General features: G+C 39.8%; 2 protein-coding genes across 2 annotated transcripts in view; one reads left to right on the forward strand and one right to left on the reverse strand.

Moving 5' to 3' along the window:
• The window catches only part of GPRC5C (G protein-coupled receptor class C group 5 member C), a 420745-nt gene that overhangs the window by 108126 nt on the left and 285253 nt on the right, over window positions 1-27366 (forward strand). The gene's annotated exons all lie outside the window — the stretch shown is intronic.
• LOC310633610 (kinesin-like protein KIF19) overlaps window positions 1-27366 on the reverse strand; it is a gene marked incomplete at its 5' end in the record, with an annotated part of 80036 nt that overhangs the window by 43394 nt on the left and 9276 nt on the right. Inside the window, 7 exons of the mRNA XM_083351411.1 lie at window positions 1267-1347; window positions 11304-11348; window positions 13725-13952; window positions 14595-14741; window positions 19230-19365; window positions 22296-22519; window positions 26250-26372. Of these exons, the coding sequence (XP_083207537.1) occupies window positions 1267-1347; window positions 11304-11348; window positions 13725-13952; window positions 14595-14741; window positions 19230-19365; window positions 22296-22519; window positions 26250-26372 (984 nt within the window). The remainder of the gene's footprint in view (window positions 1-1266; window positions 1348-11303; window positions 11349-13724; window positions 13953-14594; window positions 14742-19229; window positions 19366-22295; window positions 22520-26249; window positions 26373-27366) is intronic.

Here is a 27366-nt window from a genome sequence, read left to right on the forward strand (position 1 = left end):
GATGCATAGTCAGAGATCTATAACAGGGCTTTTCAACCTTTTCACCCATTTTACCACTTTTAGGATATGGCAACATCTGAGTACCATCAGTTGCCTAGCAAGGTGTAAAAAACTTGATGACCCCCCCCAAAGGAAAAAAGTGATGAAGTACAGGTAGTCCTCGACTTACAACAGTTCGCTTAGTGACTGTTGGAAGTTACAATGGCACTGAAAAAAGTGCCCCCCAAGCCACAGCTGAGCAAGACACCTGCCTGCCTGCCTGGCGGCGCTCTTCCTCCTGTCTGAGGTTTTCATTGTTGTGAGCATTTCTGTTGAGGATTGGCCGTGCGGGTGGGGTGGGGTGGTGTTTGGTTTTTATTCCCCCCCTTCTCCTGGGTGGTTGCAGCAGGTTTTGGTCACTTCACATGACCCCGGGACATTGTGACCGTCATAAATATGAATCAGCTACCAAGCATCTGAATGTAAATCAGAAGACCCTGGAGATGCTGCAACATTCCAGCTGATTGGCGCTTCATCTAGGCTCAAAAATGTCAGGATCAGTGCCGAGCTCCAGCTGGAGCCAGGCGCTGATCCTGGAGCTTCTGCTGAGCCCTGACAGCCCCGAAGAAGCACTGATCCTGGCGCTTCCATTGAGCCCTGACAGCCCTGCAGCTCCAGCCATCTCTCGCTCAGGCTTGTGCAGTGCTGCCACAGGTTCAGCTCATTCCCCTCCCCTGCTACCACTTTTCTAGGATGGTCGCGTACCACCTGCCAGGTGCCAATGTACCACAGGTGGTACCCATACCACTGGCTGAAAAGCCCTGATCTATAATAAAGGCATTTTTATTTTTGTGTATATGCTGAGATAAGCAACCTACTACCAGCTTTAGGACTTTATTCCATTAAGCCTTGCCAGCATAGACAATGGCAAAAAAAAATCTGGACTGTAATTCTGAGCTCTGAATAGAATAACTTCTTTGGTTAGAATGCCTTTTCTTTTCTCATCTCTGCGATTCAGATCAGAGGATGCTGACCCAACCAACTTGCTTTATGTTAATTCATAATGTCTCCCCTCACTACCGGTTCCTGTTTAAAATCTGAACCAGAACCTCAGACTTGCATCATACTGCATTGATGTGAATTTTAAACAAATGAAATGTGTTTCTCCCTCGTGTGTGAGGGGGGAACATTTCCAGAAATTCATTTTAATTCTAGCTTCAAAGATCAGCTCATAAAATGAGGCTCAACTAAATTCTACCCATTTACCAGAAAGGGTTCTCACAATACCTGGTCATCCACTTTGTGAGCAATGAGTGTGGCTCCTTCTTCCAGCTCTGCCATGCTGATTGGCCGTATGCGAAGTGCCACCTAAAATACAAGAAGATGGATGAGTGACTGAAGTATCTCACAATTCGTGAAATAGCCAAAGAACAACAGAGACAAAAACGAGCACCTGCATGGAAGTCCTCAATCTCCGTGCCCTGGCCATCCAAGGCCCAAAGTGTAAGCAGAGTTTCTTCAGGTCCCAAGTTCTTCCCTGCCCAGTGTGCCTCACCTGAGTCTGTCACTACAGAGAGAAAATCATCTGTGTCTCTTTGAGGCTCAGGCACGTAGCCGCAAACAGACAATGAGAGGCTTTTTCCTTGGGAGGAAAGGAAACACCACCTGGACAGCAGCATTTCTGGAACAACATATCCAGCTACAGCCACGTCAGCCTATGAGATTCATTCCATTCAATCACTAAAGCCTCCAAAGATTTAGTGACTTCAGTTCACTGTTTTCCATACGGACAACAAAGGGGTGAACGCCAATGCACAGCTCCCTCGTCCTATCAGCAGGGCTTCATCTGTTATCCTGAGATGAATTTTAACACAGGATCTGAACCCATGAAAAACATCTTGCTTTCTGTTCCTCATGCTGCTTGAGCAGAAACTGGGAACTTTTGGCATCATCCAAAATTTGCTAAACCATAACTATTAATTTCGCTCACCATTGGCAATTCTATAATATCTGTTCAGAATTGTTCCAAAATTGCAATACGGGGGTCAGATACACATCCCATGGCACTGTTGATTTCAGAGACAGTTAAACTATTCCTTGTGAAGCAAGGCGAAATTTATATGATGGGTTCATTCTCCAAGGAAGATTTCTTTCTTGTTGTACAAGTACCTTTTTGCAATCTATTTCATATACTTTTCTCCACCCACCCTCCAATCATAGCACTGACGACAAAAGAAATCACTTCTAATGCTCCAGTACAATAGATTTCTATTTCAATGCAATATAGTTTCAAAATAGCTTTACAAATGTTGTCCTTGCACTGAATGTTTAATTGCACATTAATGTGTAATATTTACATACAACTTTCATTAAATGGTCACTGAGTGCTTTAAATTGTGCAACACACTTTATAAACCATATTTGAAAAAGCTATATACATTCTCAGCAAGTGATCACTATTTCTAATTTATACACTTTTTTTTACTGTAGTAAGCAATCAAGGCTAACTACACATCCCTTCTATTCATATTTCTAGTGTATTCTGCTGCCTCCCATAACTGCTTTATTTTACATTGGAAATTCCAGGGAGTGGAAATCTGTTTTATTTTTCTTCATATTGTTCAACTCTATGTACTAAAAATGCAAAAAATAATAAACTGTATAAGACAGCAACATTGAATCTGACCAGCCCTTTCTTATCTGAGCATCAATTTATAAAGATAAAATTGTACAATTAACATTGTGCTTACAATATACATTCAATGAACACAGAATTATGATCAGAAAACACCCACTATTTTTGAAGGGCCCAGCTAGGGAAAACTTTAAAACAAAGAAGCTGAGCGTCACCGAGTCCCATTTTCTTTGACAGTAATGACAGAGAGCATTGATTAGCCAATAAAATCCAAACAACTGTATCTAAGTAACAAAATATCATAATATGGAGAAAATGCCAGTATTGCTCTCTTGAGTTGGGTATTATTGGTAGTGCAGTTTCACCACTTCACAGCATAAGATTTAATTGAATTTTATGTATATTGCTATTCCAATCTCTGGGACAGAATATGTTGATGGAAGCAGGTAAGGCCAGATCCCGAGTTGGGACAGGTCCCTTATATCCAGAACAGTCTTACAACCATCTACTCTCATATTTTGTGTATTTATTGACAAACACATCACATAATCCCATTTTGCCGCATTTGGTAGTTTCTTCTTGCCACTAGAATGGAAGAAACCCCCATTAAATGTTCCTCTCCAATTTCTAATACTTCCGCAAGGGCTTTGCACGCTCTCTTTCTAAAGCAGCAGCGCTAGCTTCTTGCTTTTATTGGTAATGCTGGCTGGGAATCCTGGGAGTTAGAGTCCGATCCTTTTGGGTCTCACCCTCCGGGCTTTTACCCTGGTTCTCTCTGCTGCCCGAAAGAGGCGAGAGGTCACTTCCACTCACCGTGAGCTGCTGATCCTTGGACTCTCTCGTCTCCTTCATGATGGTGAACAAGGTCGCCCGAGAAGGCGGGCTCGGGCAAGCGAAGCTACAGCACGTGGGGATCCCCCGCGCACGGCCAGATTCACGGGACTCCTGGGTCTCGTTGGGTGCGTGTTCTGCTCTGAGCTAGGTTAACTCTCCCCGCGAAACCAATGACAGGTGTTTGGGTGCCGCCATTCAACGGGTACTGGAATCCCCTAACCCAATTACGCCCCAGTTCCTTTGGGGAGACAGCTGGCAAGCGGGCGCCCGGGCTGGGTCTCCCCTCTGAGGGCTCTGCCGCCGCCGCCGCCGCCGCCCTCCATCTGGGACCGGCGTGCAAGGGATCTGCAGGTGGCCGGCCGCCGCCTCTCCTCGCCTGCCTCCTGGTGTTTCGAGTCCCCTGGAGATCTTTCCAAACTGTACACAAACAACCGGGGCCGCGGGAAGCTTCCTCCGGCTGATTCGGTGGCGCACCATTGGCTGAGTTGGGGCTTGCGCGTCTCTCCGTCGCTCCCTGCCGGCCGGCGTGGAAGGTGGCCTGGCTGAGCCGGGAGAATGCGCGCCCGACGGCCGAGGCGCGATTTTTGCAGTGCGGGAGCCGAAGAGCGGAAGACTTGACGGTGCCCTCGATAACATAATTAGTTTCTTAACTCTTAGCAGGGCGCCCTTATTTCCCACTTAATCCGGAGGAAGATTCCGGGGAAGGGATGGGATTACGGGTGGGGGCTTTTTTTTTCTTTTATGTAATCGACGCTAAAAAGATGAATGGCTTCCATAAATGCCCGTTCATTTGTCAGCTGCATTCTCTCTTGCAGTTATCTAAAGGTTTGGGATCGGAAGGATACACAGGTAGTCCTCGACTTACAACCGTTTAGTGACCGAAGTGACAATGGCAATGGAAGAACAACCATTTTTATGACTGCAGCATCCCCACGGTCATGTGATTCACATTTGGATGCTTGACAACTGACTCACATTGTGCCGGGGTCATGTGTTTGATCCCCTTTTGCAACCTTCTGACAAGCAAAGTCAAGGGGGAAACCAAATTCACTTAACAACCATGCTACTAATTTTAACCACTGCCACGATTCACTTAACAAGTGTGAGAAGAAAAGTTGTAAAACGAGGGCAAAACCTTTTTTTTCACTTAGCAACATAAATTTTGGGCTCACTTTTGGTCATGAATTTAGGACTACCTGTAGAGATTTAGGGAAATACAGTTCCACCCTGTATGACTTGTAGCAAAGTCAGGGAATGATGCGTGCTTCCAAAACTGCAAAGTACTGTCCGAAATAGAGTTGAAGAGTGAAAGAGCCTTTAATGAACTTCTGAGCTTGCAGATATTTTAATATTTTGAGAGGGAATTGTTTTGTTTTATATTTCCCACTGATTATGATTCTGGAGTCTGCACTTCCCTGAATTCTCCCTAGGGCTGATTCTTCTCTACTGGTTTAAACTGTCAGCATCCAAGGATTGCTGTGCTAATAATATATGAATACTGTAATTTATATCTTAGCTAAATGTGCAGCTCAGTGAATGATTACCGGGGCTGTGTTAATAGGCAGAATGGAGACAATACTCAGTACAGGTAGTCCTCGACTTACAACCATTCGTTTAGTGACTATTCAAAGTTACAACGACACTGAAAAAAATAACTGGACCAGTTTTCACAATTACAACTGTTACAGCATTCCCTGATTACATGCTCAAAATTCAGACCTTGGCAAGTGGCGCATATTTATGACAGTTGCACTGTCCTGGGATCATGTGATCACTATTTGTAACCTTCCTAGCACCACTCTTTTTGTAGCTACTTTAGGCTAACTCTATCATACAGCGAGTCTTGAAGAACTTGGGAAAATTCTGATACAAGCAGAATTCAAGTTATTAGACTTTTCAAATATGCTCAGAATCAAATAGGCTATAAAATCTTTTAACTTTATTACATTGAATAAAACGGTTCATCTATACACTCACATTTTTCATTATAAAAGTCAATGGGGGAAGGCAGATTTGCTTAACAGCTGAATGTTTCACTTAACAACTTCAGTGATTCTCATAACAACTTTGGCAAAAGATAAAATGGGGCAAATCTCACTTAACTTTGTTTAGTAACCGAAATGTTGGGTTCAATTATGGTAGTAAGTCAAGGACTATCTGTACATTACTAATGGGAAAAAGACCTAGGCCTGCCAGAATATCCAGAATCAAGACTGACTGCGAGTTTAAAGATGTGGGGCTTTTAGTCATTTCTAAGTAGTTTTAGTAGCCAATTAACATATGAGTACTTGGATCAGAAACAACTAATGCAAACAAGGAAGTTGAGGGCAAGGGAGGCCACAATCTCAGTTTCTATGCGTGAACTGGTAGCTCCTGTCCTATAACAGTGTTTCCCAAAGTCTCACAAGTACATTTATCATTGGACACAAAATGTCTGAAGAGTCCTGAGCAAGAACTGTTGAAGGTCTGTAATAATGGGAAAACAAAATGGCCGCATTTCAAATAATATAAAGAGTCCTTTGTTCATTAAGGATAATTTCACTATGTATGTTTTTCCTTTGAGGCATTGTTTCTCAGACTTTCTTCAACTGAACAAATATTTGTAAATGCTGGGCACATCCAGTGAAGCCAAGACTCCTCCTCCTCCTCCTCCTCCTTCTCTCTCTCCTCTCTCTCTCTCTCTCTCTCTCTCTCTCTCTCTCTCTCTCTCTTAAGAGCATGGGAGTTCTCACTTTGGGGCAAATAAAATGATTATGATGGCATATATGTATATTTTCTTTAATTTAAAGGCTTTTTAAAATAGATTTTGTACCCCAAATGTAATCTAAAAATAAGTTTATATTATTATTTTGAATTTGAATTATTTTATGTACGGTACCTCTTGGCATAACAGCAATATCTGTTAGTGCAAACTTGCTGGTGGTAATAATGCCCTTCAGTAAAATTTCTTGAGTGATAAGGAACCAGGGGCAAATGGATCCCCAGGTCAGTGAAATCCCCATTCATTATATTTTGTATTTGTACTTTTTTTTGTGTTTGTGGAAACAGGATGCTATACATAAAAAGCATTCATCATATGGTTGATAATAGTTTCATTTGAGAATCCCTACTCTAGGAGTTTAAGGTATACATGGCACACACATAATTTTGATTTTTTCCTCAGGCTGAGATAGGATGGACAGAGAGATCTGTGTTTGGTCTAAAGTCCCCATGAATTTCCATGGCTGAACCTAAGTCTCCTTATCCTAGTGCTGCAGTGGGAATCCCCTCAATTTATGCTAATTCAAGAAAAAGAAACATAGAGCAAGAAATGGATACCCGAGGCGGCAACATGGCAGTTTGACTTAACATCTGACAGATAAGGGTGGTGTGATATAATCTGAGGCAGGGGTCCCCAACCTGTGGGCCTTGGCCCACTACTGGGCCGTGGCCTCTTGCCCACCAGGCCGCATGAATGGCTGGCCAGTGTGTACACGTGTGTGCGCGTGCACTCTTCCTCACTCACTCTAGTGCTGCCCTGAACAATATCCCCAGCCTGTCGCGCAGACACTTTACATGTCAATCTTTCAGGGTAACATTTATAAAGTAACAGATGGACACCGTATAGATTGCCAAACTACTCCTCTTCCCATTGCCTCTGTCATTCAATCCTAGAGAATAATAGAGATTATCTTTCTCTTCTCATTTTCTGAAGCTGTGCTCTCTTTAAAGGAGTTTAAATGCAGTAATAATTAATACAAATAGAATAACACAAAAATAATAAGCATTTTTCTATCTGTCACGGGGAGAAAGATTCACCAGCTCCACATCTCCAGCTAGCAGAATCCAAAATAAATTTAGGGAGCTCGGGATGCGGGTGGGGTAATGGGCGACTAGCAGTCATTCTGCTTTCAAAAGCTGTTATTCTACCTGTTGAGAGAATCGGCTCTGGAAAGAATAATGTGATGTACAATTGGTGGGAATTGGTAAGGGGGCAAATAAAATTCAAATCATGGCTTGGGGTTACAGTTTAGAGGGCAAGTCCAATTCACAGACTTCCGTTTTGGATGTGATAATAAATTACAGTTTGCCACAAGCCAAGAAGTACATAATGAAGCAGAGATAAGGGGAAGCATTAGTCACCAAGGGCTAACTAATTCTATGACTGGGTTTATGTATTACCCTAAACAAATTATGAGATTTGTATGGTTTTAGCTGAGTATGTTGTGTGAATGCAGCACTATGTTTTGTAAGCCTCTTTGCTCTGGTGAATAGAAGAGCTGCTAGGTAGATGAATTGTAATCACATTAACTCATATTCAGATCACTTTTTTCTCCCACTCCACCCCAACTCAGAAGTTCTAGAAAATAGCTTATTTTCCTATTTTGTATGCGTATGAATGTGGACTTATGAGGTGTATATTCATGTGGATATTTTCTGACCAATTGACTAATTAGCTTATTTTTATTTTTTGTCCCTTTCAGATTGAGAAGTACAATGTATTTCCATGGTAGAGACATTTAAAGCTAAGTTTGCTAGTTCCCATTAAGAGTAAATGGAGCAAAAAGGAATACAAATGTTATTACTTTTATTGAGTGTACTTTTTATGTAGAAAAAAATAACAAGAGAGAAATCAAAGCACCAAAGGTAATGAAAGCTTCATGCAGGCATTTCAACATTCACTCCTCCTTGTCTTCATCCTGTAAGGGTGTGGGGGGGGGGGCAAGAATGATTTTTTTTACAAATTTTGACTAATCATAATGACCTGTCAAAATGCCATGTTTTGAGTTCTATATTAGTCATGAACTTTTCTAAATTTCCCATCATAAAAAACTCATTACAAAAAGAAAATTAGAAGCCAGAAATGTTTTTATCAACTTTTAAGTGAGAATTTCCAAATAAAATTGTTTTAAAATGTGAGCAGTAACACACTGAAAAATGAAATATCTGCAGCCTTAGATAATACTGTCTTTGATGGTGTATAGATGGATCCACCTGACTTAGCTGAATGTGCAGCTCACACTTGAATGATCACTGGGGCTATATTAATAGGCAGAATGGAAACAATACTTAGTACAGGTAGTCCTTGACTTACAACCATTCATTTAGTGACTGTTTGAAGTTACAATGGCACTGAAAAATGTTATGTTTTTCACATGACCATTGCGGCATCCCCATGGTAACGTAATCAAAATTCAGGCGCTTGGCAACGGGCATACAGTCATGGCCGAAATTGTTGGCACCCCAGAAATTTTTCCAGAAAATCAAGTATTTCTCACAGAAAAGTATTGCAGGAACACATGTTTTGCTATACACAGGTTTATTCCCTTTGTGTGTATTGGAACACAACAAAAAAGGGAGGAAAAAAAGCACATTGGACATAATGTCAAACAAAACTCCAAAAATGGGCCGGACAAAATTATTGGCACCCTTTCAAAATTGTGGGTAAACAAGATTGTTTCAAGCATGTGATGCTCCTTTAAACTTACCTGGGGCAAGTAAAAGGTGTGGGCAATATAAAAATCACACCTGAAAGCAGATAAAAAGGAGAAAAGTTCACTTAGTCTTTGCATTGTGTGTCTGTGTGTGCCACGCTAAGCATGGACAACAGAAAGAGGAGAAGAGAACTGTCTGAGGACTTGAGAACCAAAATTGTGGACAAATATCAACAATCTCAAGGTTACAAGTCCATCTCCAGAGATCTAGATTTGCCTTTGTCCACAGTGCGCAACATTATCAAGAAGTTTGCAACCCATGGCACTGTAGCGAATCTCCCTGGTTGTGGACAGAAGAGAAAAATTGATGAAAGGTTGCAACGCAGGATAGTCCGGATGGTGGATAAGCAGCCCCAAACAAGTTCCAAAGGAATGCAAGCTGTCCTGCAGGCTCAGGGAGCATCAGTGTCAGCGCGAACTATCCGTCGACATTTAAATGAAATGAAACGCTATGGCAGGAGACCCAGGAGGACCCCACTGCCGACACAGAGACATAAAAAAGCAAGATTACAGTTTGCCAAAATGTACTTGAGTAAGCCAAAATCCTTCTGGGAAAACGTCTTGTGGACAGATGAGACCAAGCTAGAGCTTTTTGGTAAAGCACATCATTCTACTGTTTACCGAAAATGAAATGAGGCCTACAAAGAAAAGAACACAGTACCTACAGTGAAATATGGTGGAGGTTCAATGATGTTTTGAGGTTGTTTTGCTGCCTCTGGCACTGGGTGCCTTGAATGTGTGCAAGGCATCATGAAATCTGAGGATTACCAAAGGATTTTGGGTCGCACTGTAGAGCCCAGTGCCAGAAAGCTGGGTTTGCGTCTGAGATCTTGGGCCTTCCAGCAGGACAATGACCCCAAACATACGTCAAAAAGCACCCAGAAATGGATGGCAAGAAAGTGCTGGAGAGTTCTGAAGTGGCCAGCAATGAGTCCAGATCTGAATCCCATTGAACACCTGTGGAGAGATCTTAAAATTGCTGTTGGGAAAAGGTGCCCTTCCAATAAGAGAGACCTGGAGCAGTTTGCAAAGGAAGAGTGGTCCAAAATTCCGGGTGAGAGGTGTAAGAAGCTTATTGATGGTTATAGGAAGCGACTGATTTCAGTTATTTTTTCCAAAGGGTGTGCAACCAAATATTAAGTTAAGGGTGCCAATAATTTTGTCCGGCCCATTTTTGGAGTTTTGTTTGACATTATGTCCAATTTGCTTTTTTCCCTCCCTTTTTTGTTGTGTTCCAATACACACAAAGGGAATAAACCTGTGTATAGCAAAACATGTGTTCATACAATACTTTTCTGTGAGAAATACTTGATTTTCTGGAAAAATTTCTGGGGTGCCAACAATTTCGGCCATGACTGTATATTTATGATAATTGCATTGTCCCCAGAGTCATGTGATCACCATTTGTAATCTTCCCAATTGGCTTTGAACAAGCAAAGTCAACAGGGGGAATTAGATTCCCTTAATGACCAAAAGATTCACTTAACAACCGCAGTGTTTCACTTTACACTGAGGCAAGAAAGGTTGTAAAATGGGGTGAAACTCACTTAACAACAGTTTTGTTTAGCAACAGAAATCTTGGACTCGGTTGTGATTGTAAGTTGAGGACTACATGTAAGGCAATTCATTCCAAACATCCGATAATGAGAGCACAAGGGGGCATTTTCCTCTAATGTAGCAGTTAAGGTATTGGGTCTGAACTATATACACAAACCCATATACATAATATATGCATCTGTGCACACCTATAGGTGTATAAGCTTGTAGATACACATGTGCATGGGCAAGCATATCAATTTTGTAAAAGTAATTGGCACTATTTTCCTCCCAGCTGCTCAGGAAAATTCAACAAAACTTGCCCTCAGAAATCCTGGTCCTGCCTATTAACACCAGACTTTAAGACATGTTACCCTTACTACCAAACAGTTGTCTCCTGTACCAATAAAGGAGAATATTTGTAGCTCAGGATTGAAATGAGGGATCCTCAGTGCTCACTGACGATGTTTCCTATTTTGGGTCAGCGCCGGTTGTCTCCTCTACTTTAGAATATCCACCGACTGATACGAATGAATCTGTACCCTAATCAGGGTAACATATAGCATGCTGATTCTACTTGAAGTGAGTTTTTATTATTTGGTTAGTCGGCCTGTCTTCTAAAATTCTGAAGCTATTTTTGAGCATTCTGGAAATTTGAAACATCTTGAACAGAATCTACAATCTGCCTCAACTTAGTGCCCTTCAGAAGTTTTGGAGTGATTTTCAGCACAGGTAGATTGAATTGACCAAGGTTATGATTGTTCGGGTCTTAATATATTTGAGATTCTCAGTTATTGGAAGACTAATTCCCCCCAAAATATCTAAATGTGGAAAAGCATACCAACCTTAGGAAGAACTATTTCATTGTCATCATCTTCAAACTCCCGCTCCTAAAACATAAAGAACTTTCAATACAGGAAGTAACATTTTTCTTCATATACAGCATTTTGTTACCTTTGAGCTCCCAGGAACCTCACTGCCTACAGGAGTATCTTTGCCCAGATGAACTTGTCCAAATTTTAAGACTGCAGTTCATGTTCTTTGATCCCCAATAAAATTAGACCTGTTTGGTGAGACCTAAAGAACACATTACCCAGATTGCAGAACTAACTGTTCGGGAAATCCAGCCAATCCATTACTTGGTGCTTTTAAGCAGGCATGGATTTAAATAAAACTCCAAAAGATGCCAAGCATAAACAAACGAACAAATAAATAATTGAATATAAAGTATTTGCAGTTTTGTTGAGAGAGATGACGTTTTAGCTGATACATATTGATGTTTTTTATAAAGTTTATAAATCCTTTGATACAGAGGTACCATCTTCTGTCATAAGAACAGTTGCCAAAATCATCATTGTAAGCCAATCATGTTTGCAGTATAGGAGGATGGCTACTGGAAATCTGGTATGTTTTTCTGGATGCATCCTGGCTTTAGAATTCCATCCAAAGGAGATTTGTTTGATGGTATCATGCTATATTTATTTTTATTTATTTATTTAATTAAATTTCTATACCGCCCTATTCCCGAAGGACTCAGGGCGGTTTACAGGGCAGCATAAAATACAATATAAAAATAATATAGAATTAAAATACATTACATTAATTAAGCCCAATTAAAACAATATTTAAAAAGCTAAAACCCCTTCAGTCCAGGCCTGATAGATCGAAAAACCAGGTTTTCAGGTCCCGGCGAAATGAACACAGATCGGGGGCGGTCCTAAGTTCCACGGGTAAATAATTCCAGAGGGCAGGCGCGCCCACAGAGAACGCTCTTCCCCTAGGAATAACCCGCTGGCATTCCTTAACCGGCGGTATCCTGAGAAGGCCCTCCCTGTGGGAGCGCACGGGACGAAGGGAGCTTGATGCCGGCAGCAGGTGTTCCCTCAGATAACCCGGACCCAAGCCATTAAGGGCTTTATAGGTCATCACCAGCACCTTATGCTAACAGACAAAATACATCCTGTTCTTCTGAGCTTTAAAGTGATTAGTTGTGTGATTTTAATTACATAATGATTTAATAATAATGTTCTTAAAATGTGTATGTCATCCAACTCCCAATGACTCTGGGAAATTCACAACAATCAATAAAAAAAACACATAAAAGCTGGCAACTGTGATGAACTAATAGATTACACGGATTATATCTCTGCCATTGCTTTTGCCATTGGTTTGATTTCTGTTCTATTATTAATTTTAGATTGTTGCACAAATCTATAGAAAGTGTGTTTGATTTTATAATTTTTCGTATTTATTTTAACTTTTTAATTTTCATACTGCTTGCTCACTACAAAATTTCTCTCTTTCTTTGGGCCCAAAAAGGTATTTTTTCTTACTGTTTTAACCATTTGTTCTTTAATAGGAGAAATAAATGGAAATGCTTGGAGGCTGGATATGAATCTTTAACAGGAATGAATTGATCCCCTAGAAATAACAACACTCTGCAATCCTACACAGTTAAGTTATTCTTCTGATGCAGAGGGCATGCTCTAACACAATCTAACAAGGTAGTCCTTGACTTAGAACAATAATTGAGCCCGGAATTAGGGTCATAAATTATGCTGGTTAGCAGGTCATCATGTGATTTACCCAATTTTTGTAGAGCCATTAAGTAAATTACCATGGTCGTTAAGTGAACATGGCAATCATTAAGCAAATGCCACAGTCATTAAGCAAACCCATTGTCTGCAATGAGCATGTCATGGTTCCAATAGATGAGACCAGTAAAAACTGGTGGGTTTTTTTGTCAGAAATTGGAAATAAATGCTGGTTTTGGGCAAAAAAAAACCCATAGTAAACCGTGGTCACATGATCGTGGGATGCTTCAAATAGCTATAAATGTGGGCTGATTGGCGGGTGTCCAAAATGCAATGACATAATAGTGGGTTGTAAGTACCTTATTTTTAGGCCCGTTGTAACTTCAAATGGTTACTAAGCAACCGATCATAAGTCGAGGACTACCTGTATACAAATCCTCACCTTTCCTCAAGAAAATAACTAACTAGTCATCATAATATGACTGTTTACTTTAGAGTTCTATCTCTTGTTTTACAAAAATGTTCTTGTATCATACAGTAATCTAGAGTATTGGGAAACTGTCTTTCCCATCCTCATTCTGAGATGGGAATAATTACATTATAAGTACCACCTACCAAACATCTTTAAGACTCTCCATCCTTTCTTGGTGTTTTGTTTTGTACCCCTGCCACTCAGGAAGGCCTCCTTTCCCCACATCCCACCGAGCTTCCTGTTACTGGTCTCACAGTTACCTGTTCCACTTTTAATTTGGCTCGAGCTCGTTCCCGGCGTCGCAGTTCTCCTTCAATTACATCAAAGAACTCGTTACGCACTCGCTTCAGAATTTCCTCAGGCTTTTCTTCCTCAACCTCTTCTTTGGCCTCTTCATCCTTGCCTTCCAGCTTGGTTTTCTCCTTGAGACGCATTTCACGGTGGCGCGCCTCCAGAATCTTCTCTCGCTTCGTCTCCCGCTCAAACATCTAAAGATGCACATTAAGTCTTATGAGTGAAAGGCATTCAATTAAGTTCCACCCATAGTTATTATGGTAGCATCACTCTTATATTCTACAGGGTACCAACAACAGCTAGATAGTGGAAAAAATGGCCTGTCCCAATAATATATTATTGAATGTTTGTATTCCACCAGCAGCAGCACTCTACTGATGGAAGGGGTCTTCTGCTATCTCATAAAGCAATAATTTGATGAAACACTATTGCTAATATACAGTGGCTTAGCTCTTTTGAAGGACAGTATTAACAGACTACCTTGGCCGGTTTATATCAGGGAAAGTAAAGGCTTCCTTGGCTTGAACTTGATACCTGATGGCCACATTCCCTTTTTTTTCCTCTTAGGATCAAGATGGAAATGTTTGTTTCTCTTCCAAATGTTAATCAGGTCTGACTCTAGTTAGCTTTTTTTTTTGAGATTCAGTCCAGATTCGCTACAGACTATCATATGTTGTTGCATTTATGCTAACAATATTTTTTAAAAAAAAACAATATAGAGAACAAAGATGGAAAACTAGAATTCAACCCAGAGAAAGAACAATCTCATCTCAATTCTCAGAGGAGGTTTGCTGTTTTGGCACTTTGCCCATTGGTGAAAGGCAGGAGATACTCACTGCTGAGGCCAGGTTCTTCTCATTCCGTTGCAAAGTACAGAGGCCAGAAGAAAATTCCAGAAGTGTTACTGTGCCCAGCTTGGAACCACAGCCAATAAAACGCCCATTATCCTGCAAACGCAGACTGAAGAGAGGCTCATCACAAACCTGGTGGGGGAAGACCCATTCAGGAGGCAAACAAATATATCCATGTCAACTCGTTCACATCTTTCAGACAACATGTAGACTATCGTAAAATATATGTAAACTTCATAGAAGGAGCTATTGAGATCATTGAGACCAACTTCCTACCCAGTGAAGGAATCCTAATTAAAGGTATCCAATCTGTGTTTAGAGATAGATAATTCACCTCCTTCTTAGGTAACTGACTTGACATTCAGCTAGAATTTGACTTTCTATTAACCTTAGACTTTTGTGCACTGAGTACTAGAATGCAATCGTAACTTGTTTTGAAGACCTCAGATCTTATTCTAATTCAATTTTCCAACAAAAGGGGTGTTTTGTTGATTTTTGTATTGTCTCTGGATAGTAAGATGAGCGGCATATATGCTTAATAAATAAAATAAATAAAAATAAGGAAGAAACCCCCCCCCCCAGATTTATAAATTGGCATTTCTATTTCAGCAGTGATTATTATTCTTCGCAAACAAACTTACACAGAAACTTTAAACATGCACACCCTTATTAAAATATGGATTGGGGCTAGTTTCAGCTATGATGATGCATACTGGGCTGCATAATTTCCAGGATCCAATCTTGGTTGGTCACCAGGACCAGAAGTTTAGTCTTCTGAGCTTTCAGACTTGTACTGGAGCCCATTTTCAAAGAGAAGTTCCCTGAGGATGGGCTCCAGCATGACTCTAAAAGTTTGGAAGATTACATCTTGGGTCCTAGTGACTGATCCAAGATTGAATCCTGCAACATTATCCTGGGACACGTATATTTGCCTCATTTGTGCAAAATTTCCCCTCAGCGAGGAAGTGGAAAATAGTGTGGTTGAAATGCCATTACAGCAACATCAAAACAATTTTAGTGGGTATGAACCCCCTAGAGCAGGGCTTTTCAACCTTTTCACAGTGTACCACTTTTAGGACATGATAATATTTGAGTACCACCAGTGGTTAGCACGGTGTCAAAAACTTGATGACTAAAAAAAAGGGGGGGAGGGATTTTGGGAAAAGTAAAAAGTTGTTAATGCTTCCTTCTACTGCAATAGAGGAAGTCTGTTCTTTTTCCCTTCTCCCCCTCACTTTCCCCCATTTTCCTCCCCATTGTGTCCAACTATTTGCTTTTGTATTTTTGTATTTTATTCTATAATCTAATAAAATATTACAAACTGTAGAAAAAAGTAAAAAAGTACCAGTTTTAATTTCTTTGGTGGCTGTTCCTTTGCTAAATCACTTTCCTTTTGCACTGACAAATGTATGATGAATTTATCCATGTTTATTAATATGCACCACTACCAGCTACCTCAGGGGTTTTCAAACGTGGCACTTTTAAGACTTGTGGACTTCAACTATTCAATTCAACTATTTAATTCGTTTTTTGCATCTGTCTTTACACAAAGGAAAAAAACAGTCCAACCTACCCAAACCAGTGCCATAAAAACAGAATAGAAACGCAAGTTAAGATAGACAAGAAAATGGTAAGTGAGCACCTGTCCAGCCTAGACAACTTCAAATCACCAGGACCAGATGGATTACACCCCAAGGTTCTCAAGGAACTGGCAGACGTGATCTCAGAACCACTGAACTATATTTTTCAAAGATCCTGGAGCACTGGGGAACTACCAGAGGACTGGAAGAGAGCTAATGTAGTTCCCATCTTCAAAAAAGGGAAAAAATAGATGCAGGAAACTACAGACCTATCAGCCTGACCTCAATACCTGGGAAGATTCTGGAAAAGATAATCAAACAACAAATCAGCGAACACCTTGATGCAAACAAAGTCATCACTAAAAGTCAACATGGGTTTGTCAAAAACAGATCATGCCAGACAAATCTTATTACATTCTTTGACCAAGTGACAAAACTAGTGGACCAGAGGAATGCTGTAGATATAATTTACTTGGACTTCAGTAAGGCATTCGATAAAGTAGATCACAACCTACTACTTGATAAGATAGAAAAATGTGGGTTAGATAGCATTACTACCAGATGGATTCGTAGCTGGCTGACAGGCCGTACTCAGTGTGTGGTCCTCAATGGAACTGCATCTACATGGAAGGAAGTGTGTAGTGGGGTGCCCCAGGGCTCTGTTCTGGGCCCAGTGCTCTTCAATATCTTCAGTAATGATTTGGATGAGGGGATAGATGGGGAACTTATCAAATTTGCAGACGACACCAAGCTGGCAGGAATAGCCAATACTCCAGAAGATAGGCTTAAGATACAGAAGGATCTGGACAGACTCGAACACTGGGCACTATCTAACAAAATGAAATTCAATGGTGAAAAAAGTAAGGTTCTACACTTAGGTAGGAAAAATCAAATGCATAGGTATAGTATAGGTGGTACCTTGCTCAATAGTAGTAACTGTGAGAGGGATCTCGGAGTCTTAGTAGACAATCACTTCAATATGAGCCAGCAGTGTGCTGCAGCTGCCAAAAAAGCCAACACAGTGCTAGGCTGCATTAACAGAGGGATAGAATCAAGATCAAGTGAAGTACTAATACCACTTTACAATGCTTTGGTAAGGCCACACCTGGAATACTGCATCCAGTTTTGGTCACCACGATGTAAAAAAGATGTCAAGACACTAGAAAGGGTACAGAGAAAAGCAACAAAGATGATTAGGGGGCTGGAGGCTAAAACATATAGGGAACGGTTGCTGGAATTGGGTATGTGTAGTTTAATGAAGAGAAGGGTGAGTGGTGACATGATAGCAGTGTTCCAATATCTCAGGGGCTGCCACAAAGAAGAGAGAGTCAAGCTATTCTCCAAAGCACCTGAAAGCAGGACAAGAAGCAACGGATGGAAACTAGTCAAGGAGAGAAGCAACCTAGAACTAAGGAGAAACTTCCTTACAGTTAGAAAAATTAACCAGTGGAACAACCTGCCTCCAGAGGTGGTGAATGCTCCAACACTGGAGGTTTTTAAGAAGAGACTGGACAGCCATTTGCCTGAAATGGTATAAGGTTTCCTGCCTGAGCAGGGGGTTGGACTAGATGACCTCCAAGGTCCCTTCCAACTTTATTATTATTATTATTATTATTATTATTATTATTATTATTATTATTATTATTATTATTATTATTATTATCTCCCAGAATTCCTCAACCATCATGGTTGGATGAGAATTCTGGGAGTTGAAGTCCACAGGTCTTAAAGTTGCTAAGTTTGTAGACCCATGAGCTAGCTGGTCAGCCCTTCTTAGCTCTCCTTCCACAGTGTAATAAGAATGCACCCCCTCCCCCATCCCTTCCCTCTACCCTTAAAGACACAGGAATCAAGTGCAAAGCAAGAAAGGCTCACAAAATAAAGAAACACTTAAACTTTGATGGGGGTTTTCTTTAAGCTGCCTCAGACCTGTCACAATGTTGCAATCCGAAAGGCTCCGGCAATTGCAAAAAACTTTAGCTTTAAATTAAGCCTGTTTACCTTCAAAGAAAACTTACTAAAAGCCATAGATAGACTCAAGATAAGGGGGTAAAACTAATTACATTTGTTTAAAGAGATTAAACCTACGGAAGTCAACACTTTGGACTCATTGCTAGCCTAAAATACACTTAAAATATTCCAGTAACCAAAGCACACAAAGGAGCCTCTGAATTACAAAACGCTGTAAAAACTGTACGCAAATCCTTACGGTAACCCAATCAAGCTGCCAGCTGATCCAGAAGTAAATAAACCCACCTCCTTTACAACATGCTGGCTTTTCATTTCATCAGCACTGACTGCATTCTCCTGGCTGGAGAAAACGAACCAGGGGACCTTTTCTTCCAGCAACAGCTGTTTCTTCTTCTCTGTCCCTTTTTCCTCCCTGGTGGCTGACCTCTCCTCCTGTTTCTCTGATGTCTTTTTTTTCTCCTTTCCCACCCAGACCACCTCCTTTTATAGCCTCTCCTCTTCCCCCCCTCTTTTTCTTCAGTTTACCTCCAGCTCTGTGCTTCTTCCTGAAGCACCAATCAGCTGGAGCCTTGCTGGCTCCTGGGGCTTCTGCTGAGCCCAGACAGTCCTGCAACTGCAGCTGCAGCTGCCTCTCCCTCTCCTTGGGTCACTTTGGCTCATTCCCCTCCCCTGCTACACTCGGCTAGCAGTGGCATACCACCTGCCATGGGGCAAAGTACCACAGGTGGTATGCGTACCACCGGTTGAAAAGCCCTGCCCTAGAGAGCCAGCAAAGTGACCTCAGTGGTATGAGTTGATACATAAAACCAGAGAAATGTTGTAATCCAAGGGTCTTCAAACTTGGCCCTTTTATGACTTGTGGACTTCAACTCCCAGAATTCCTCAGCCAGGCATGCTGGCTGAGGAATTCTGGGAGTTGAAGTCCACAAATCATAAAAGGGCCAAGTTTGAAGACCCCTGTTGTAATCAATGCAACTTGAGAAAGAAGAGAGGAGATATTACAGCAAAAAATTGGGATACAGAAACTCATGGGGCAAAGCATGCATGGTTTTCCATTTCCTTAAATTACCTTCAGGTGGAGTGTAGGATCATTTTGTTTGAAAAGGAAGTCCCAAACATCAAGGGTCCCATCCATCTTAGTAGTGAAGAAGACGGCCGGTCGAGTTGTGCTCCAACAGCCGTCTGTCAGATAAGCCATATGGTATCTGCCGAAAACATATTATTATTTTTTTCTGTGCTTGTCTCCTTGTGACAATCCTATTTTAAAAGATGGCCTGGAAATACTCTAAATAAATAAATGTCTGTTCCCTTCTATTACAAAGGATTCATTTAAGATAGCTGCAATTTGTAAGACCTTTTGTACAAAGTACATGAATCTCACTTGTAAATGTTGAGGTCTGAGCTTGAAATATCTGCATGTACAGGTAATCCTCGACTTACAACAATTCATTTAGTGACTGTTTGAAGTTACAACAGCACTGGAAAAAGTGACCCATGACTGTTTTTCACACTTCATGACCGTTGCAGCATCCCCATGGTCACATGATCAAAATTGAAATGCTTGGAAATGTACTCAAGATGGTTGCAGTGTCCCGGGGTCATGTGATCACCTTTTGTGACCTTCTGACCAGCAAATCAATGGGGAAACCAGATTCACTTAACAACTAGATTGCCAACTGTACAACTGTGATGATTCATTGAACAACTGAGGCAAGGAAGGTCATAAAATGGGGCAAAATTCATTTAACAAATTTTTCACTCAGCAACAGAAATGTTGGACTCAGTTGTGGTCATAAGTCAAGGACCACCTGTACCAAATACTTTTACAGACATTTCTTTATTTGCAATGTTTATAGCTCTCCTTAATCCTAACAGAGCCTGGCTAAGTAATAGCAAGAATAAAACATACAATGTAAAAACTAAAAGGGTAAAATTTGTCACAAAAGTCAACTATCAGCCAAAAAACCCACATTGAAACAAGATGTTTTTAATTTGTCTATAAAATGCATGCGGGGTTGGGGGTGGGTCATCTGCTCTCCCAGGAGTGCATCTGCTCTTCCATCCATTCATCCTTTTATCTAACTAACCATATGTGTATAAGTGCATCATCTCTGTGTGTGGATATGAGAAAAGGGAGAAAGAGAATGAGGCAGAACTTGCTAAATAACAATGAAATAATAACCTCTGTAATACCAAGTGTTAGGGGTGGGGTGGGGAGAAGTTTGGATAAAAGAAAGGACAAACCATTACTGCTACCATAGTTCTTCCTAATCGGAAGTGTTGAAATTTATATAAAACAATAGCCTTCCATGTGTTTTCAGTTTTTTTAAAAAAAAAACAACATTTCTGATGGAATAGTTGTAACAGTTCTTCATCCAAAGCATCTCAACGTCTGTAACCCGAGTTTCAATTCAAGAAATCAGCCTAATGGTTAGCTTTGGTTTGGAAGGAAGGCCTTTTTTCCCCTCAGCCTGGCTTCTGGTTTCTAAACAGAGGAGAAAGATTGAAAGATGGTTGCCATAGGGATTAGGCTTCAGTCAAGCTATGAGACAATAGGCCAGTATGAAGAAGATACAAAGTTGGAGAATTCTGATGGCTCTGAGCCCAGAATGTACTCTGATAAAAAAAAAATTAGGATTATATGACTACTGCCCAGACAAAAGGGAAGCTATTTTGAAACAGTGAAGAAAAAAAAGTGATATGTTGTTTTTCTCCCAACCTACCATCTGCTAACACAGGACCATCTTCTTTTTAGTTACTGTAATACAGGATGAGGGGTGAGAGTAATGAAAAAGCAGAACGTATCAGAAATAGAAAGAAATTAGGGAATGTGAGACATAGAAATTATCTCTTCTTTACCAGCTCTTTTCTCACTCCAATTAATGTGTTAATTATTTTTGCAGATTTCAGTTCGTTATGGTAACACATGCTTGTGATTTTTACCTAAAGGAGCTTTTCTTTATTTAAATCTAACTTGGCAGATAGAATCCATCTAAGTTTAATTGCCTGTCTCACTGTTCCGTTTCTTATCCTTGCAGAATTTTCAAGTGAAACTCAAAATTGGCTATTTTATTCTTAAATGGTTTCTTCATTTGCTACCTGGATTAAGGTGGATACTTTGCTTTGAACCTCCATGTAATGCCTCCAGAATATGCCTTCTTCCCTTTAAACAGGAATGTATATAAGACAAGGTTATATCAGCAGGCCTGGAAACCCCAAGGGATGGGGAACTAATGAGGTGGCTGCATTACTTTTAACATTCTCCATTCATTATTCCCGTTTAATTGTTTTTATAGTTTTTAAATGCTTTTAATATTTGTTGATGATAATTATTTGTTGTATGATGCCCCAAATCACTTGGAGATGAGATGGGCAGCTCTAAACATTAGAAAAATAAATAAAATGTAAGAACTATTTCATTTTGCTCTTTAGTGCAAGCAGTTCCCCACTTTACTTTTCATTTAATATCACATTATATTTTATATGAAACATTCATATATAAAGATGCTAATAACCCCTTTGTGTTTAAAAATGTATCATTCCATATATTTTTGAGAATTAATTTCAGTCCATTTCATCAGGGGGGCTGTGATCCACAAAACCTATGCAATAATAAAATGTTAAGATCTTTTTGATATTCTGATAGAAAGTATGTGAAACAAATATTTCACCTGCTTTTTACTTTATGCTATCAGTATTATTGGTAGGGTCTAGGAAGAGGCCCTTTTCTGCTGCTACCCCTGCATTGTGAAATATCTTGCCTGCAGAGTTGAGGAAAGCCCCCAATTTCTTGGCCTTCTGCAAAGGGGTCAAAACTCAGCTGTGTAGCCTTGCATGGGGGACACAGGGACCCACACAACCATAGGGCTGGTTGGCCTCATGAGAACACCTCCTCCCCGTGCACCTGTATTAACAACTGCTAATCCTCCATCTTGGAACTCATCTTTTAAAATTATTTAAATGTTTTATCATTTTTTTAAAAAAATAATCCTAAATTATTCTGATTTTATTATATAATTTTAACTGATTAAACTGTAACACCACCCAGAGCCCTTCTCCTAGGAAGATGAGCGGTTAAGAAATATGAAATATAAATAAAGTTAAGTAAAAATAATGGCTTTGTGGAGTTACCTACTTAGTCCACATGATGCTTGATTCTCTGCTCTCTTCTGACCAAATGCGTGCTGTCCAATCCCCAACAGTCAAAAAGTTCTTGGGGTAGAAAGGATTTCTTGACAGAGAATAGATGGGACCGTGGTGGCCACTGAATGTGCAGACAATTTTTTCAGCAGGTGTCTTTGCCTTGCGGTTGCAAGAAATTACAATCCCTTGCTCTGTTCCCACCATGAATTTTGTTGGCTGCGGAAGGCCAATGAAAAGTTATAATTACTTACATGTTTGGAACTTCTATTTGCTGGACAAGTAAAACTTCCTAAAAAGGAACAATTTACCCATCTAGTCTGCTCGCATGTGATGCATATGGAGAGGAAAGATAGGGGTAGTATTATTTTCAGAATTTATTAACAAAGTCTAGACATGGCACTCACAATATTCAAAATGACCTATGATTTTATTTTAGCTGGTCATCATGTGATGTACAAACAGGATGTACACATAATTATGCATTTATGTTATGTTCTCACCTGCATTGGCCACAATATTTTAATACCTTCTTCACAACAGGGCACAGCAATAACCATTTAATATGAAAGACAAGCTCTGTGATTTTGAAAATACAAGTATACCTTTCAAAGAAAAATATCAAATAAAGTTCATACTTTAGAAGCAAAAATGATTGGAGAAATTATGTCTGTTACCCTAGACAGGCAGCTTCTAATTCTGCAGCAAAACATGGATTTTTGTGTGTGTGTGTGTGAATATTTTTTTTCAATGCAGGGGAAAATAAATCTGCTTCCTTTATGAACTTTGTATGAACTTACTTTCTTTCAAAACTCTGATGTTAGATCTGGAGTGCGCATGGGTGTTTGTATGTGTGCTCATGCATTTGTGCTTGTATGTATTTGTGTATGTGCATTTGGCACAGAAAAAGAGAGAGAGAATAAGACCACATGTGTCATGGAGAGAGATGTCCTTATCAATTTAGGCACCCTACTGTTTCTCAGAAAACTACAGTCACCTTGATTAGGGACTTGCTTGACCATATAACAAAAAGAAAAAAGGTGTTTATCAAGATCTGTGCCTACTGGCTATAGCGATAAGGCCACAGCAATTAGCTCCCTGGTAAGTTGTAACTGGTTTCCCTCCCCACACCTCAAGTAGAAGTCTCTTTGGAATAAGATTTAACATAGTGTTGAAAAAGTGCATTTGTCAACATGAGCAATATGTGGCCTGTTGGATTTGCAGGATAAATAATTCCATTGGTACTGATTATGCAGTTGTCGAGCTTCATCTGTAGACTTCAAAAAGGGAAGTTAGATAAAAGTGATTGTATACAGGCATCTTTGAACAGAAGGCCCTCTGGAATATGAGCTGAGTTTTTGGTTATAATACATAGTTCCATGCAAAAAATTTTTGAAAGAGGGCAGCAGTTATCCACTAATAGTATCCACTCATTGGATCAAGCTCCTTCGGTGCCTGTCAACTCACCCAATAAAGACCAGCAACTTGACACACTGCAAAATATTCATAACCATGCCATTAAAATAAATTGTACATCTAACTGCGTATTTTTAAATTGATATGTTAATTGTTCTCCATATTATTCAAACACTTTTGCTGCCATGAGTTTCATCTCCAAGAAGCATTTCCCTCTCTTATAACTAACTGTAGCCCTTGACCTACAAGCATTGGTTTACAAAGTTACAGAAGCACTGAAACAAATTTATTTATTTTTATTTTAATTCCATTTATATCCCGCCCTTCTCCGAAGACTCAGGGCGGCTTACAAGCTTAGCAGTAGCCTTCATTCTATGTATATGCCTGCTTATTAGGGCTTTCACACACACACCCAAGCGGCATTATTACAAAGTCAGCTTAATTGCCCCCAACAATCTGGGTCCTCATTTTACCTACCTCGGAAGGATGGAAGGCTGAGTCAACCTTGAGCCTGGTGGGATGCGAACCTGCACTAATTGCAGGCAGCTGGTCTTACTTAAGGAGGCATTAGCCCACTGCTCCACCAAGGCTCTATGACTTACAACTGGTCCTTGCGCTTACGACTGTTGCAGGATCCCCACAGTACGTGATAAAAATTAGGATGTTTGGCAACTGGCATGGATTTATAATGGTTGCAGTGTCCTGGGTTCATGGGATCTTCCCAGCCAGCTTCCGACAAGCAAAGACCTTGGGAGAAGCCAGGTTTGCATAACGGCCGCATGATTCAATTAACTGTAGTGATTCACTTAACAACCGTGGCACATAAAAAAGGTTGTAAAATTGGGGGCAACTCCCTTAACAATTGCCTTGTTTGGCAACAGAATTTCCAATCCCAATTGTGGTTGTTAAGTCAAGGACTTACTTGCACCTAGTAATAACCAAGAACAGATCCAAACTCTGTAGGATCTTTAAACTCAGCATATTTTTTTTAAAAGGGGAAAAACAGTCAGACACCTTGCATTTTTACCTTGTTCTTACTTAATAGGCATTATAATTTAAAAAGTCAAAAAAGGAAAGAAATAAAAAGCAATACTAATAAAAGGACAAGATTAAAAAATATTAAAATTTATAATAATGACATACAAAAAAAGCAATATAAGCAATGAAATATTGATGGATCAAAAAATCTCAGGTGACCAACTACTATATCATACTGCTGATATATTCTAATACACCTTTAAAATCTTAAAATATTTCATATTTAATTTTTAGTTGAAATATTTTTCTATTGAACTTTAAAATATGAGTACACATATTGCTATCCTTAGTTACTTTCTGAGGCAGTAAACAAAGAATTTCTGGCCAGGACAGGGCCTGAGAGGTTTGGATTGAATAAAGACTGGATCATATACATGCTTAGGTTTACTGGAAGTCAAGCGTGCTGGAAGAGGGAACCTTGCAGAATCTGAATAAAATAAAGCTGAGAAGAGGCCTGAATTGGAGATTTATCTAAATGAACTTGAAATCTTCCTTTGCAAAGTCAACATTTAAAACAGAGATTGCTGTAAAGACTCCCTAGTGCTTCTGTCTATTGAGCAGCAAGATCAGAGCAATGTAAATAAAAGCATGTGGTTTATATTCGTGTCAGAATTTGATAGACAATATTTAATCACAGAAATATATACTTTGAAGTCTGAAGTTAACATACCTACCCTTCCTTATAATTAAAGTGAACAAGTGAAATATATTTTAGTTTATAGTACCTCCATTTGACCATGGACGAATACTAAATTTGCTAGAATATATTGGACTAATACTAACAGATAGAAAAAATGTTAAGAATTTACATTTACATTGCTGTTGCTAAATTATGTTTAACGGTGTGTCAACACTGTGAAATTACTTTTTTCATATTGTTTTGTAGGATTCTAATACAGAGTTATTTTAATAGAACATTAAAAATACAAGTGTAATTTCATCTTCCTTCAATAACTTTAAAAGCCTTAGCTTTGTAATGCTTCTCTCATAAGCAATCCATACCAACTCATTGCTTCATTGTTCTATCGTGCACGTTATTTTTAGTTTTAACTATTACAGTCTGAACAAGGCAAATTGAATGAGGAGAGTTTGAAAACCAAAGACAAACCAAACTAGATTGCAGTGTTTCATTTAATTAATCTTGCTTTGCAAGATTATACAATATTCTTTACTGAATACATGATATTCTTTATTATGAACACAATATTCCTTATTATGAAATCATGATTTTCCTGACTTGCTACCAGTTTATATAATGTTATTCTCTTTTGATGCCATCTTAATTCAATTTTATTTTATTTTTTAAAGGAAAAAATAATACAGCTTTCATTTATTGCAATTTCACTCAAGGATGATAACTATGTCTTTCCTGTTCTAGTCACCTATGCTTTTACTACAACCTAGGAATTATGATGGCTGTTCTACTGGCATCCAAAGCCTAAGAACTGATGAAAGAATTCAGAGGCAACATATAGAATATCCAACAAATACTTACCATTGTTGGCTCAAACTCCAATGCAATGGCTCCTAAAGCATTTTCTAGGATGCCTTTTCTACTGATATCCATAACAAGTGTCTCAGTTGGCTCAGATAGTTTACGAATGTCCCACCACAAAACCTGGCCAAAGAGAAAAGCATGTTAACTGCTATCAGATTTCTTGAACTGGCCCATGTTTATGTGGGTAGTTTAAACTAAGGTGGCAACAATGTGACTGCATGGGAATTGTTTGCTACCCTGTACCTACCCATTGATTTACTCAATTTTACCATCTGGAACTAGGTTGGAAGCTGAAATTATTATAGCCTATTGCTTTTAAGGTTGGTTTAATTATTTTCTATATGACTATCATCTTAGATATAAAGTAAAGGTAAGGTAAAGGTTCCCCCGCACATGCGTGCTAGTCGTTTCCGACTCTAGGGGCCGGTGCTCATCTCCGTTTCAAAGCCGAAGAGCCAGCGCTTGTCCGAGGACGTCTCCGTGGTCATGTGGCCGGCATGACTAGACGCCAAAGGCGCACGGAACGCTGTTACCTTCCCACCGGAGTGGTCCCTATTTTTCTACTTGCATTTTTACATGCTTTCGAACTGCTAGGTGGGCAGAAGCTGGGACGAGTAACAGGCGCTCACTCTGTTACGCGGCACTCGGGATTCGACCCGCCAAACTGCCGACCTTCTGATCGACAAGCTCAGCGTCCTAACCCACTGAGCCACCGCGTCCCTTTTGTCTTAGATATAGCTATACTTAAATTCACATTTTCAACAGTCTAAACTTAAGGAATACCGACTGTATAAAACTAAGATATACAACGTGGTTTATACCCCATAATTACTCTAGAGTATTTTATGAGCTTATCAGTTACCCTAGTCTTTACTCCAAATCTAAATTCTGCTATTACTCTCCCAGCTCAGATCTCTATATGAAAATTTAATGTTCCATAGCTGGATATATATATGATGGATAAAGACACAGAAACTTTATTTACTGCTCTTGGTGTGTACAAATCAGCTATATTCTCCTAGATACTGGTATTGCAAGTAACTTATCAAACACTGAATATCAAATTATCATCAAATGCTGGTATCAAATTATTAAGAAATGCCATTTGTCACCA

Source organism: Vipera ursinii (genome assembly GCF_947247035.1).
Source record: "Vipera ursinii genome assembly, chromosome: 2".
NCBI classification, from domain to species: domain Eukaryota; kingdom Metazoa; phylum Chordata; class Lepidosauria; order Squamata; family Viperidae; genus Vipera; species Vipera ursinii.